General features: G+C 49.1%; 1 protein-coding gene across 1 annotated transcript in view; it reads left to right on the forward strand.

The window, feature by feature from the left end:
• The first annotated feature begins 417 nt into the window (after positions 1 to 417).
• SIM1 (SIM bHLH transcription factor 1) overlaps positions 418 to 15,155 on the forward strand; it is a 63,299-nt gene continuing 48,561 nt past the window's right edge. The window contains exons 1-5 of the mRNA XM_032407413.1: positions 418 to 592; positions 10,046 to 10,128; positions 13,534 to 13,623; positions 14,137 to 14,245; positions 14,395 to 14,480. Coding sequence (XP_032263304.1) covers positions 418 to 592; positions 10,046 to 10,128; positions 13,534 to 13,623; positions 14,137 to 14,245; positions 14,395 to 14,480 — 543 coding nt within the window. The remainder of the gene's footprint in view (positions 593 to 10,045; positions 10,129 to 13,533; positions 13,624 to 14,136; positions 14,246 to 14,394; positions 14,481 to 15,155) is intronic.

The raw sequence follows: 15,155 nt of genomic DNA on the forward strand, positions 1-15,155 counted from the left end.
TCCTGTTCTTCCCAAAGGGGCTCGGAGCCGCCTCAAACGCCGCGGGACTGAAGAGCAAACGTCGGGGATTATTATGTCGATTTTCTGGGGACCGGGGTTTGCCTCGCCGAACAGAAGAAAAGGCTGGCTTCTCAGGGGTCCCGCGGGCATTTGATACTCAGACGCCTAGGATTGTCCAGATTGCCGTGGATCAGCAACTTTCCTACATTCGCGTCCCCTATTTTTAAAGAAAATCATTTTCTGTTTGCTGCGTTGGTCTTTCACTGACATCAATACACTGAAGCAAAGACTTCGGTCTTTTCATTCCAAGTGTGCTTTATATTTTTGCCAAATATGATCTCTAATTGAAAGTTTATTGTTGCTTTTGGATGAATCTGTGGAGTTTATGTTGTAAGAAGAAAGGGAGAACAAGACACAATGAAAGAGAAGTCCAAAAATGCTGCCCGGACTAGGAGGGAGAAGGAAAACAGTGAATTTTATGAACTGGCTAAATTACTGCCTTTGCCCTCGGCTATCACCTCGCAGCTGGACAAAGCATCCATAATCAGACTCACCACCAGCTATCTCAAAATGAGAGTAGTGTTCCCAGAAGGTAAGTGACTCTGCCCAGATGGGATTTCAAAGGCAGAAGGGGTAAAGGTTTGCCAGTGAGTGAGCCTACACCACTGAACAGAGGCGTACGCTCACACATACATACACACTCTCTGCAAAGGGAAGTTTAGCATGGCTGCTTGACTAAGGACCTCTCTGAACTTAGAATTCCTGTTGCCTTTTTGTGGCCCTTTCTACTCCCCCATTACTACTTTCTCTCCAGTCCATCGGATATGTTTGGTTGGGAAGCAGCCCAACAGTGCTTTTGTCAACACTTCAGATACTGAGTTCCACTGAAAGTACAAGTAATCCAAACATGACTTTCTTTTCTTTTCTTTTTTTTTTAATTCCTCTTGTTAGAATTGTATCTAGCAGAAGGCAGGAACATTGCCAAAGTCTTGTATTTTGCTACATATAGACAGACCCATGTACATGGAGCTAGCTAAGCTAGAAAATAATTTCTCTCCAAGTTTATAATTCTGCAGAAGAGAAGCAGGCATATTTATGAACAAATTTGTCCTGAATTTACCAGTCTCTTGACTACTTATAGCAAATTTATTCTGAGTTTTTGAGACATTCACAGATTCTGAAACTAACTCTGGGGCTTCATGATTTGCAACTCTGAGTTTGATATTATCTCTGAGATAATAGGCTAGGACCCAAATACTTAAGGTTGACTCAAGAAGACTAGCCCGCGTGGAAAATATCTTCTAGGTGGCAGGTTGGCAAACGAGTCCTGGGAAAATTGTCTTTTAAGGCCTAGAAGGAAGAACAGCTGAGCTGGTCATGATTTAAAACATGTATTTAGATTATCAAGATTCACTGTGTGAGGACAGAGCAGCTGTCAAAGAACACTGTCCTGTATAAAATCATTTATACTCACTAGGAAAAGGATACTTCTCTCTTCCATCTCCCCATCCTTTCCTTTACCCACATTCAAATAATATGTACAGATTTTTTTAAAGTATTTAAGATACATCTTTGCTAGAGGAGAGAGATTGGGGAATATAAAGGAGAGAATACTAAACAAACAAAAAATTCCAAGAGAAAGAACCCTGTTTATTTACAAACCAGAATGTCTTATTTGACCCACAGAGGTTTATGTTATTGTTGATTTTGGGTGTTTGGGGTCTGTTGTTTTCTTTTAAGGAAATAGGGGGAAGGAAATGGCCATTATTGGGCATGGAGTTTCACTTTGTTTGATCTTGACTAGAAGTTATTATCTGAATCAAAATCTTGCAAAACGTGTCGACAAATTAGCCAGGGGCACTAAAGGAAAACTTTCAAATTATAGTTCAATTTTACCCCAGAACTACAAGTAGTGTTATAGTTGCTTTGTCTTAAAGCAGTTCCTTGAACAATCTCAAATGACCCTGGAAACCACAGGAAGAGAGGAATCAAAACCTAAAGTTCCTGAAAAGTTAAAAAAAAAAGAAAGAAAGAAAGAAAAGAAAAGGGGGGAACTTATATATTAAAAAACCATATTTCCCATTCAAACTGTGCTGAGAAATGCTGGTGGGAAAAGTACTATTATGCTACACTGCCTTCTGTTTAAAAAAAAAGAGATTTCGTTGTCTTTTATACTGTCAGCGCCTACTTTATAAAAATAAAGCTATTGCGAACTCGGCTGGCCGCGCTGTTCCTAACAGGATTATTAGCAGTGATTTGTCAGCCCCTGCGGTCTCAGTGGGTTCCCTTTCTGCGTGATTTCTAGCGGGTCTCGTCAATTATCGGTGCCGATGTCGCTCGCTGTTTGATCAGAAGAAGCATATGGTGCTGCTTGTGGGGCTGCGAGTAATCGCGGGAGGAAAAGAATAGGGGATCGGCGTTCCCGGGCGGGCACAGAACGAGGGCTAGGAGCGCCCAGGGAGTTGCCGGGCCGGGGGCGCTGGTCTTTGTCGCGCAGACCCGGGCGGGCGCGGCCGGGAGGGTTGCGGGCTGGTTTTTTGTTGTTTTGGTTTTGTTTTCTAAGAGAGCAAGCTGTCTTAAATAAGTGCTAACTCCACAAATTATAAATCGCGTGGTAAATAGGAGGAACAGAAGGTAAACTCTCTTAGCCAACTTCTTATTTTTTTAAAGAGAGCACTGGCGAAGACCCCCCCCCCCCACCGCCCCCTGGAGTCCCCTTGGTGGCCGGGCGGATCCCCTGTGGCTACTTTAACCACGACTGTGCTTTCTGCAGCCCCCTTCACTTTCCTCCGGAGCCCCGGGCCCCTCCCTCCTCTCCCTTCTCCGGTGGACGAGTGTGAGTTTATGGGGAGGAGGGGATGGACGATGTGTGAACTCTGGGCACATCATTTATTTCTCCAGCTACTGTTGAGCTCATAACTCACCCGCAGTCTCCACCCGGTGAGTTAGAAGGGTTATCCGAACAGCTGGCTCCTAGGGATGAGGTTTTAATTTTAAGGATAGATTAGCTTCAAAAACCCAAAACCCAGACAGCCTTTAAAACATTAAAGCCCTTTAAAATATTGAAGAATAACAACAACACACACACACACACACAAACACCAAAGAAAACAAAAAAACAAAAAACCCAACGTCTTTCAAAGGAGTGAAAAAACCACAGGCAGCAAAACCAGGCACAACCTGCAGAGGGTGCCAGATTTGGGTTCAGCTGTGGACTGAAGGCAGAGAGTAGACCAAACTGGGCCCATGACAGTAGGGGAAACTGGGCACTTTATGTGGAGGTGACCTTTTTTTAGTGATGAGAAATAGAATTTGAAGCTGTAGTTCATGTTTACACCTATCTTGATGCCATTCCAGCACATAGTAGGTCTTAAATTTTGTTCTAAGGATTGAGTAAAAGATAGCTATTTCATCATGGTAAGCATTCTGTCACATGTAACATATGGATTTTGCAAGGTATATAATCTAAAATAATTATAAATCTGATGACATCTTAGTTATAAGCACAAGGATGACTATAAAACTCCACTGTTTTGGCTCAGATTACATTTCATCTACAATACCCAGGTAATATCAAAAGGCTTAAATCAACAAACAGCAATCTTTCCATACTTACATTTGAAAAACATAAGAAAATACTTAAAATATAGCTAATTCCCCATCACTAAATATAGCTCCCCCCTCCCCCAGGTTCTGGTAGATTCCTGGTCTGGGGACAAACTTCAGTTTTTACTTATCTGAGCGGATAAAATTGAGCTGTTGAAAGAAAAATGAGAGAGAAAGAGAGATTGGGAACACAAGAACGGGATATGGGTGCCTGGAATAATTAAGAATAAAGCATTAGATTGGAGACTTCATACTTAAAAAAACACAGGGAAGATTACTGTGAAATCATTAAAACTGCGTATCTCCCATTGACAGCATATTCCATTCTAAAATAGCCTTGCAAAGAAAAAACTTGAGAAATGTATGAGTCTTTGGTGTTATCAAAGCTAGAAAGGCAGGATAAAAAAGAGAGATGGTGTGCCTTGTGTGCAAAATAAGACAAATTCAACTAAAAAGAAATATGTATTTGTTATCCAGATATAATACAGGTTTTAGCTGGGGGCGTAGTGGCTTGCTGAATAACCTTTGAAAGGATCAGACATGTTCTCAAATCTATAGCCATTGAGAATCTTGGTAACATCACACTACCATTTCATTGTCAAGATGTCCTGGGAAAATAAAAATAATCACAGAAATGATATTAGTCACTGTGCAGGAAAGCGAGTCTCTACAAAGGCTGGAAGGACAAGGATGATTAAACAAACCTCCACAGACCCTTTCTATAATATTCACCTCAAGATTGAAATCCTTAATCGCCTTGTATTTTTTTGAGGCCGAGAACTGAAAGAGAAAAAGAGGCCCCATTTCCCACGTGGATGGGTGATTTAAGGTTGTTTTTCTTGCTGCTCGGGGAAATGATTGAGCATTAGGTTTCCATGTTTATTTTCTTACAGAAGTTTTTCTCATTTAAAAGCCTTTAAGCCCAGTTTACGCTCCACGCTGGTTTTCTCTGTTTAATTCCAGTTTTGATGTTGACTTAAAATGTAGAGGGCAGAACTAAACTCCACACAGAGCATTTGCAAGGCAGATTTATGTGCTAGAAATTGTAGATTAGATCAATGAAAAAAATACTTTTTTTTTCTTTAAAGGGGACGGTCACTAATAAAAACAATAACAACAGCAAAATAGGGCATTATAAGCTATGGCGAGATGCTTTTAAGCAGGGTATAATCACACACCTGAAGCTAAAATCAGGCTAATTTTCCAGAGGACAAACATGATTTCTAGGGGAGTTATTTTTCAATCCTGGGGGAAATCTCGGCAGCTTGGAGATTTGCAGACGCAAATGTGGACACAATTCGAACCCATGGATTCTGGCTCTATGTCGGCCCAGGTATTTCTCAATAGAATGAAGTTTAGACCCAGCTAACACCTTATGATGTTAGCTGTCCACCCATTGCCGGTCTCTGATTCATGGAATTTTAAGTTTTGCGTGGGGAAGGAGAGCCCTCAAGTATTTAGCAAGGGGCCTGCTACTTAGTACTAAAACATAGCTGGAGAAGTGTGGAGCAAACTTTCTGCAGGTAGTCCCATCCGGGAGGCGGGTCCTGCGCGGAGTCGCTCGACCTCGGTGGCTCGGGCCAGACCCGAGACAGCGACCTTGTAGAAACCTCTACGGCCCTCTGGTACGTAACGAAGCACGCAGCTGGGAGAAGCCTGCTTGCTACCGCTCGCAGGCCAGGTCGGCCCGGCGAGGCCCATTCTGTCCCGGCCGCGGGTGGCCGCAGCCGAGAATGCGCCAGCTGGAGTCTCCGCACGGTCCAGACCAGGTCTCTGCCCTCCAAGGTTCGAAGACGTCCCAGCGCGCCTGCCCCAAGCAGAGGCCGGGCGGGTGCGGGAGTGCTCCCTCTGTCATTCGTGCTGCCCGGGTCACCGCCCCAAGGACGGGCCGTTGTTTAAACCTTAAGTGGAGATCCCGCCCGAGCGGACAGTAGTGCGGCGGTCGAGTCCCGGCCGCCAAATGGAACACAAGCGGGATACGCCTGAACAGCGGGGCAGTCTTGTCCGCCCACCCGCGCCTGCCTTTGGGGCGATGGCATTGCACCTCCCGGCCACGTTTGAAGACGTGGAGCCCTGGGGCGACACCGCCTGACGTTTTTCAGCGTCACGCGTGCACTATTGTCAACTCCGCGTGCATTTCCGTCCCACAATTTAATTGGGACAAGGCTGAACCCCGCCTGTCCTTGGTTCCTGCAGCTCCTGCTCTCTTCGCGGCGTTCTGACGCCGGAGACCAGCGTCGCCGGCATTCTCGATCCTGACCTGGAAGCCCTAGCTCCAGGGCCAGAGCACAGCAAGGGTGCAGAGACAATCAATGCTGGGACCATCAGGCTCCACCCCAGATTTATAACTAATATTTGCAGATTCCCCGGGCGCGGCCAGGGGGTCTCAGAGGCGCGCAAGGGAGAGCAGGGCACACACCGCCACTGTGGAGTGCAGAACACACAGGGGAGTGCAGGACACACACTGTAGGGTTCAGGCTGCTGCGCGGCCGCGCACAGCTACCGTCGCCCTCTGGAGGTCGGCCACACCCTCCAGGTGGCCGGAGGGCGCCTCGAGCCGAGAGGGCCACGGCGCCCGAGGCGTGAGGGTGGGTACGCCGAGCCGCGGGAAGCAGCCTTCTACCCAGTGACCGCTCCGGGCGCTCTGTCTTGTCTAAGGGCGCCCAATCTCCGTCCCTCTCTTCCCCAGAGAGCACAGCTTCTGAGGCCTCCGGAGCCCTCACAGGAAGACCGCTAGATTGCTGGACGGGGGTGGTGGAGGGAACCTAGATGGCTGACACAAGTCCCAACGGGACCCGAAGTTAGGAGCGCGGTCTCGGAGGGCTTTTCCCCACCGTAGTCACCAAATTGTGGTCAGATCCTGGGACAGCTCTTCCAGTCCCCTTCCCATCCCCATATTCCTAAAAGGTATATTGCGTTCTGTCAATCAGATGAAGCTTTCTGCGAACTACTATAAGGAGGACACATTTCTATTGAGATATAGTTTATTTATTAAAGGGAGGGGGGAAAGACAGTAGAACAAGCTCTTCTCTTTCTCCTCTTCCTGTCTGAGTGAAGGAGGTGATGATGCCAGGTCTGTAATCTATATTTTGTCAAGGGTATGAAATTCATTCCGAAGGAAAAGCTCGATCAATTTATTTTTGCTGCTTGTAATAACACAGCTGGATGATGCTTTGAGCTCACGCTAGACTGGGGCTCATCATTCATTCGCCAAGAACGGGCCTAAATTGTGCCTGTGGGATTAGGTCAATTTTAGTGGATCTACTTCGCCTCATTTGGTTACTAATTGGTTTCTTGTTTTATAAATCGAAATCTCATTTTCAGGAAATTACAAAACCCGTGCAGTCAGTCCATTGAGGTAATCCTTGGGTCAGGGGGTATTTAAATGGAAATGGCTCAACCGAGCACTGAGGGTAAGAGTGAAACTTCGCCCGGGTTTTCACATGAAATGTGAGCTAGCCCTTCAGATCCATAATAGATACATCCCTTCTAGTACTACTTATGTAAATATGATAAACCAGACTTTAAGGGTAGAGGGGGGCGGGGAGAAGCAAAATTTATCTGCTAAGGTTAATGTGGCATATCTTGGAAATCTTCCAAAATAGATTATGTTTTCCTTTGTCTTCGGCCACTTTAGCTGGGGAAAATCCTTTTGTCTAAAACCCGATTTAGTTATCGCCTCCCTCACAGAGCTCCTTTTCTCCTTTGCAAAACCCTGTTCCCTCGGCCTCACCGAATTACAAGAGAATCTTTAGATCTTGTTCCCACTGTAATCCTGCCGCAAAGGGAGCTGGTTTCCTCCTCATTTTAAACAGACAATCAAAGGATTTGTGAATTTTCTGCGGTAGGTCAAGTGCAGAAACGAAATCTCAGCTTACCCCCCTCGCCAACTGAAATTGGGTGCGGGAGCACGTCACCGCCTGCAGGAGGTGAGGGGGTCCGGGGAGAGGGGTCTCTGGCCCACTCCAGGATTTTCGGGAGGCCGAACCTTTGACCGGGGCTTCAGAAGGTGTCCTGGGAAGGCTGAAGGGCGAGCTCAGCCCTAGGATTAGGTCAGGAAAGCCTGGCAGGTAGACGAGGGCAGCCAGTCCCTTATGAAACATTAACCCAGACAAAACCGTGTGACGGAGATTTCAACCGCAAACATAGAGGAGGCAATGCTCCGTGAAAGCAAAAGTTTCCTTAAAAGGTGTGGGGGTAGGGGCAGGAGAGGGCGAGGGAGGCCCCAGTTAACCTGCGCCAGGCCGGCTGTTTATTAACCTGCGGGGAAGTCTTATTTTTCCCTCGTAGGCGCATACTAATGAGGCCGCAACCCGAGACAACAAACAGCCCAGGCTGGCGCTGGGGTTCGGAACCAGTACTTAACCCCGAGCCCAGCTCGGGGATTTTCAAATGATTCGGGTCGGGAGGCCGTTCCCGGGCTGTTTCCAGCCGACTTGGGAGAACTTCACAGTTTTTAGAATAAAGGCGTTTGTTGGCCCCAAGCGCAGGCTTCGCACCCTTCCGGAAGACAAGATTGCAGACGCGAGGAGGCCTCTGCCAGCTCCCAGGGCGCCGGAGCGCGCCGGCCCTTCGCCCCCGCACAGCTTGGCGCTTTCAGGCCTCGGCTGCGCCCTGGCGTCCCCGGCCAGCGCCACCCGCGTCCCCGGCTCTCCCAGCAGGTTCCTTTCCCCTTTCCCCAGTTTGCCCTCCTAAACCAACACCCCCGCCCCTTCCGCCACTTTTGGGGGTGTGTGTGTGTGTGTGAGCAGCGATGAAAAAATGAACGCGTCGTGCCGGAAACCAGGGAGGATAGCTTGGCCGAGACCCGAGGAGCAAAGGGAAGGTGACACGGAAGGGGTGTGTACAGGTGGCTGTGGCGGAGGCCCTCCTGAACAGTCCAGGAGGACCAAAGCGTCTGGGCAGTGGAGTCACTCAAGGGAGGGAAACTGGGGCGGGCTGAGAGGCAGGAGGGATTGACGGGAGGCGAGGGAGGGAGAGGAGTCCGGCCGCGGGCGGGGAGCCTCAGTGTTTGCAGAGCGGTGGGGAAATCGTTAGATTTATTTAGATGTGCAAACACCCAGAAAGACCCGATTCGAGCTTAAGGGGCGCTCATGGTTACTCGTTACCAGGGTTTTGATCGCTTGCTTAGGAAGCAGCTCCTGGCCAACACATTTTAAGAGTCCAACTCCATCTTTTATTCTGAAAGATCCGCCCTCACCCCCATATTACAATGCGAGTGTGTCTGTCATTGTGTACTTCATAGTGATTTGTACTTTAATGCAGTAAATCAGTAAATCATCCGCCTTTTTGTCATGTTAAACCTTGTTTATTGGTGTAAGAATAAAAGAGTTTAACTACCTAGTTAAATCAGCAGCAACACTGTTAAAAAATATTACCTGTAAGTAGTTACAGGTAGTATAACCTCTGTCTCCTCAGGTTTCCTCTGCCTTTTTTTTTTTTTTTTCATTTTCTTTCTACAAACAGGTACTATAGCAGATTCCATATTAATTTTTTTAAAAAATCAGCCACGGGTATTCAGAGAATTTTATTTTTTAGGCATCACCGGAGAAATGATTTCTGGCAAAGCCTGGAAAGATCTTAACGTGGTAGCATCGAGGAGAGAAAGGGACTTTGTTAATAGATGGTACCTGGAAAGTAGAGAAACGGAATGATTGTCTATATCCAATAAGGAACGGGAATATTGCTAAGACGGTATTAGAACCTGAAAGTAACTTCAAAAGAGCGTATACCTTTTTTTTTTTTTTTTTTGGAGTCAAAGTTAGGACGTGTAAGTCGAGGGCTGGCTAGGGGTGGGGAGGTGGGGAAGCAGAGGAAGGATTGCTCTGGGATGTTGGTGCTGGAAGCCATTCGCAAGCAAACGGATTTCTACGGAGGGAATCAAAGTCAGAGGCCTAGGGGAGGAAAACACCTGGAGAGCCCCGCAGCCAATGAGAAAGCCCATCAAGGGCCAGCTGGACCTGGCTCGAAGCCTCAGGTATTCGCCGCGGCATTCCCTTGATGTGTGGACATCCTTGGCCTCCTGATAAGGAAGATGATGAAACTTTGGGAGAGAAGTAGTGTCCCTCACCCGTCTAAGCACACTAGTGAACCTACCCAAAAGTTACCGCGGGGGTTCGGTGTCGGCCCCGTCGGGGCACAGGTGGTCCTCAAATTCAGCCACTTGGGGTACCGCCAGGAAGGGCGCTCCGCCAAGGCCCTGCCCTTCCTGAGAAGCGGTCCGGGAGGGGGAGTCTGACCTCTACGCAGTCCTTTGTAAGTGGAGAGGGCGGGGCCGAAATTTACCGGCTCGCGTCCCCCGCTGTCCTGGTGCCGGGGATCTCGGATGGTATCCAGTCATGGGCGCGAACTTGTGTGTGTGACAGAACCGCGAGATTAGGCTCAAACTGCTAGCCAGGTCGGAGTCCCATTGCTAAAGGGTGTCTCTGTGTCTCCACAGGGCTCGGCGAGGCGTGGGGCCACTCGAGTCGCACCAGCCCCTTGGACAACGTGGGCAGAGAACTGGGCTCCCATCTGCTCCAGGTACCGGCGCGGAGGCACAAATGCTTCGAGGGCTCGGGTGCCTGGCACCGGCGCCGGGCTTCTTGATTTTTAGGGAAATGGGATGAGGCCCAGACGTAGCCTTCTCGCAGCCCCTACAGCTTCTTCAAAATTAAAAAGTTGAGTTCTTAACCTCGTTGGGTGCTGATGGCACCTCTCGAGGTAGAGAGGAAGGCAAGGTGATAATGGGTACGTTGGGTTTAGAAGGGAGTCCTGCAAGGCCCCAAATCAGGATGGCTGAACCGAGGGAGGGAGCGCCATTTGACACCATTCAGCTGAAGGAACCGGAGCGCGCCGGGCCAGGCTGCAAAACCGCCAGAAATGAAGGATTTACACAGGAATAACGGGAATCTGGTAGAAATGCCCATCAATGCTTTAAGCCCCCACATTCCGGATCCAGCTGCGTCTGCAACTCTTTCGTCTCCTCCCTGTAGTTCGCGGGCCCTCTCCTCTCTCTCCATGAGCTCTCACCCCAGGCCAGCCCAACCCGTGTACAGACCCTCGCGTACAAACACACAGCTCCCCAGGTAATGAGTTTACCCAATGTGGAGGCGCCCATTACCGCCTTGTTTGCAGTGTACACCGTTTTAAATTGCCCGTTGCCCGCTTAAGTCGCATAGCAAATATTTAAAATAGCAAAACTCCCGGTGGCATTTTTAGGCTTGACACTTGTCTCCCACCCTCCACCCCCTTATTATTATCCATGTCCACCGCCAGCTCCTCATGTGGGAGCCTCAAACCTAAATAGCATGGTGGGAGTCTGAGCTGGTTCTTCCTCCTGGGCCCGGCAGGAGTGCTGTGGCTTCCCCTGTCCTACGCTGTCCCTCCCTCAGTCCTGGAGGCCAAAGAGATTCTCCTGTCACAGAGCACACAGAAAGGTCCATGTAAGCATTCCCTCACAGGCCTGGCCTCCAAACCTCTGAATTAAATAGAAAGGCCTTGTCCCTCTCCTTTCTCAGGGACACCTTTCATCAGTTGTCTCTCAAAAAGCCCACCCCCCAGTCTTTCCATGCTCCCAGCTAATTTCCCTCATCAATATAAAAAAGAGAATGAAACCCAAACAATCTTCCACTCCTAGTTCTTGCCCAGTCTTTTCCCTCTTCTTCATCCCACACTTCTGGAAGGACTTAATTACCCCCTCAGTTTCCATCACTCTGCCTGCTGCCCTCACTTCCACACCCTTGCAGTCTGGCATCTCTCCTAACTGTTGTGCTCTGTCTTGGCCCCACCACATTTTGATATCCAGCATAAAGATGCTCATCTCTTATCCTACCTGACTTTGTTCATTCCACAAATATAGGAGGGCCAACTGTGTGCCAGACAGAATGTCCTGCCCACATGGAGTTTACATTCTAAGGAGAGCAGCCTTGCAAACCCACACAGGTGCTTTACATAGTATAACATAGTAACAGGTGGTGTAGGTGCTGTGGAGAAACATAAGAAGGGCGGGGGGGGGGGCTGTGTTTCAGTAGTGCCACTTAAAATGGGGACATTATAGAGGACCTCACTGAGAAGGGGACATTGGGGCAAATACCTGACAGAGGTGGCACTGCTTACTTGACATTCACCCTCTCCCTTGGCTTCTAAAGTAGCACAATTTCCTGGATTCTTCTCCCTCTCTACTTGCTCCTCTGGTTTCCCCCATGCTGTCTGGCTGTAAATGCTGGCATTTCTCCAAAGTTCTACCTCTGTTTCTCCTCTCACAACTTCAAGGCCTCATGGGTGATCTCAGCCAAAACCATCACCTCAACTTCTTTCCCACATTTGCATGACTCCAGCTGGTTTCTCCAGTCTAGACACCCTTCTGGAGCTCCAGACCTTTATTTCTTACTGCCAACTGGAAATCTGCATAAACGTGAAGTTTAGCATCTCCAAGACAAGAATTCATTTCTTCCCTCCTCCAGACTGCCACTCATACAAAAACTCACCATGCTTCCCTAAATTTTCAATCTTGGTTCATGGTGTTAGCTTCTACTCAATGACCTTGAAGTCCCTCTCAGCTTCTCTTTCTGCCACTATAAATTCCACAGCTAGAACCATCTTTGACTTAAACTCTCCCTCTTTATCACCAACCGGTGACCACCCAGATTTAGGCTCAACCATCTCTGATCTCTTCATCCCCACTTGTTCCTCCTGTAGGTCACTGTCCACATTCTGCCATTAAAAAACAAAACAAAATGAAACACAGGCACACACACACACACACCCCTAAGTGTGCTATTTCCCTGCTTACTTGTGTAGAAACTGTTGGAAACCTGATGCCTACAAGAGCATCTCCAAATTCCTCAGACTGATATCTCAAACTCTCCAAAAACCCAGCAGTGGTGTACTTTCTTAGCCCATCTCTGGCACACTAAATCCATCACACTTGAGTAGACCAGATACACCCTCCCCCCAGTCCCTGCCTTTCTCACGTCATTCCTTCTGCCTAGGATACCCTTTCTCCCATCTCCAGTTCAAGCTTCCTCTTCAAGGCTCTGCTCAAATAGTTCCTCTGAGGCCTCTCTGCTTCTCCCGCAGGCCTCTGGCCACTCAGCCTCTGCGGCCCTACAGCACTGTCTACTCAGCTGTGTGGTCATCATATCTGTCTTCAGCCAGTCACTGCTGCGGGACTCCCAGCAACTTGAGAGCAGGATCTGACTCATCTTTATGTCCCCACTGCCTGGACTGAAGCCTCATTCACAGAGATAAAGGGATATTGAAAGTCTAAGACTTTCTTTCATGGAAAGCCTGTCAGTTTGATGCATCAACATAAACACACATATGTACACACTATACCACTACTCTTACAGACTTGCTGCCTGGAAAGCCTCTCATTTCCTAAACCCTCTCCCAGATTCTTTCTGGAGCTATTGGGCAGCTGCCTTCTGTCTACAAACTTTTCAGGCTACCAGCCCTTCCATATGGTTCAGTGCCCATTTCCCAGCCCTGCTGGTACTCTTTCCATTATAGGATGCTGCCACTATGGAGTCCTCCAAGACTGACACAGGAAACCTTTCGTTCTTTCAGTGACCATCACCCCAAGAACCTACCTTCTTATCACAGGCTGTGACCCCCTGCCCCCTGTATTTGTGTGTGTGTATGCTATAGATATGTCTGTATTGTCCATTTTGGTGAATCCCGAGTCTCAGAGGGCAGTAGCTTTGCCAGCTACTTCCTCCGGGCATCTCCCAGAGTGCTGCATGTCCCAGATGCTTACATATTTGGAATGAACAAGAGAGGGACTCTTGTGGCAAGTTTTCTACGCCCTATTTCCTATCAGCCTCTCTCTATCCCCTCTGTCCGCTCTTCCTGACTGAACATCTCTAACTTCTGCCCCCAACCCCAGTTTCTCCCCATGGCCCCGGGAGGGGGGGTCTCCATTCAACTCTGTTTCTATCTCCCTAGACCCTGGATGGCTTCATCTTTGTGGTGGCCCCAGATGGGAAGATCATGTACATCTCGGAGACAGCCTCAGTCCACCTGGGTCTTTCTCAGGTAGGTGAGTGGTCCACACCTCCAGCCTTCCATGTTTACACTGAGAGCTGGAGGCCCGCGGTAAGGGTGGGGGTGCTTTCCCACAGCTCTTATATGTGCATTTCTGGGACTGGAAACATCTCAGCTGGCAGGTCTGCATCTCCCTTTTCCTCTACTTCCCTTATCCTTACCCCTTATCCTGCTGCCTTTTAGAGTCCCTACCATAAGTCCAACACCATGGGTGTTGTTTACTTACGAATGTCTGATGTGTTCACCTGAACATTGTCAGGGCACTGCTGTACTGCTACTCTAATTACTATTATTATGTTATTATTATTTCCTTTCATAGATGAGGGAGCTGAGGCTTAGATAGACTGCAATAGGTAGCCGGCAGCAGAACGGGAATTAAAACTCAGGGCTGACTCTAAAGTTCTGGCTCCTGTCCTCACAGTCCTGTAGACTCCCTGGTCCAATCTTCTAGCCCTGCCTGGGCATTCCACCACCTCGGAGAAGGTGATACCCCCCTCTTTACAGGTAGAGCTGACTGGGAACAGCATTTATGAATACATCCACCCGGCGGACCACGACGAGATGACCGCTGTGCTCACGGCCCATCAGCCCTACCACTCTCACTTCGTCCAGGGTAAGCAGTGCGGACTGGCGACACTTGGGCCCATCTCCCCTCGCTTGTGGCTTTTCCCCAATTAGCCACTGCAGGGGCAGGGACTGGGTCGCGGCCCCACCCGTCTCACCGGCTCACGACCTGCCCCTCCCCCCGCTCCTCTCTCCCAGAGTATGAGATCGAGCGCTCCTTCTTCCTGAGGATGAAGTGCGTCTTGGCCAAGAGGAACGCGGGCCTCACCTGCGGCGGCTACAAGGTACGTGGCTGAGAGGGGCGATCCTAGCCGCGTGTAGCGGAAAAGGGCAGGACAAGGGGAGCTGGCGGCGTGGGAGGGACATTTCGGCGTCCCTGACTGCCCCGGAGGGCATCCCCCTGCACGCGCCACAGCGCTGTCTGCCCGGGAGCACCTCGAGAGTTGTTGAACTTTGTGAACACTTGGGGACTACTAAGTTTAAAGACTTAGTTTCACTGTGTCGGGTTACTGCCCGGCCGCTGGGACTCTTAATCTGGGGCTCATAATGGGCCTTGGGGGTGTGTAAAGCATCTGAAATAGTCGGTCATTTTGGCGGATCCTGGAGTTTACTCACAGCGTCAGATTCCGACCCCCAGAGGGGTTAAGAACCAGAGCTTTAGGTCGAATCCATGGTTCTCTTGTTTAATGAGAGGAAACACGATTAGAAGGCAGGTTCCAGGGCCCCACTTCCCGATTTTGAGGAGTTAGGGTTGGCAGGTGTTGCCGAGCCTCTGTATTTTTACAAGCTCCCAGGTGAGTTCCGTGTGGCAGGACAGTCATTCCCTTGAGACGCTGGAACACCAATAACTTTGGACACCTCAGTGCGGGGCGTGGCCCAGAGGGCCTTTGTGGCCCCGGGGGAGTCTCAGAATGTTTCAATCCCTTACCCACCTTTTTGGGGATGTTTCCTGGCTGTGG

This window comes from Phoca vitulina, unplaced genomic scaffold, assembly GCF_004348235.1.
Source record: "Phoca vitulina isolate PV1807 unplaced genomic scaffold, GSC_HSeal_1.0 scaffold9, whole genome shotgun sequence".
NCBI lineage: Eukaryota > Metazoa > Chordata > Mammalia > Carnivora > Phocidae > Phoca > Phoca vitulina.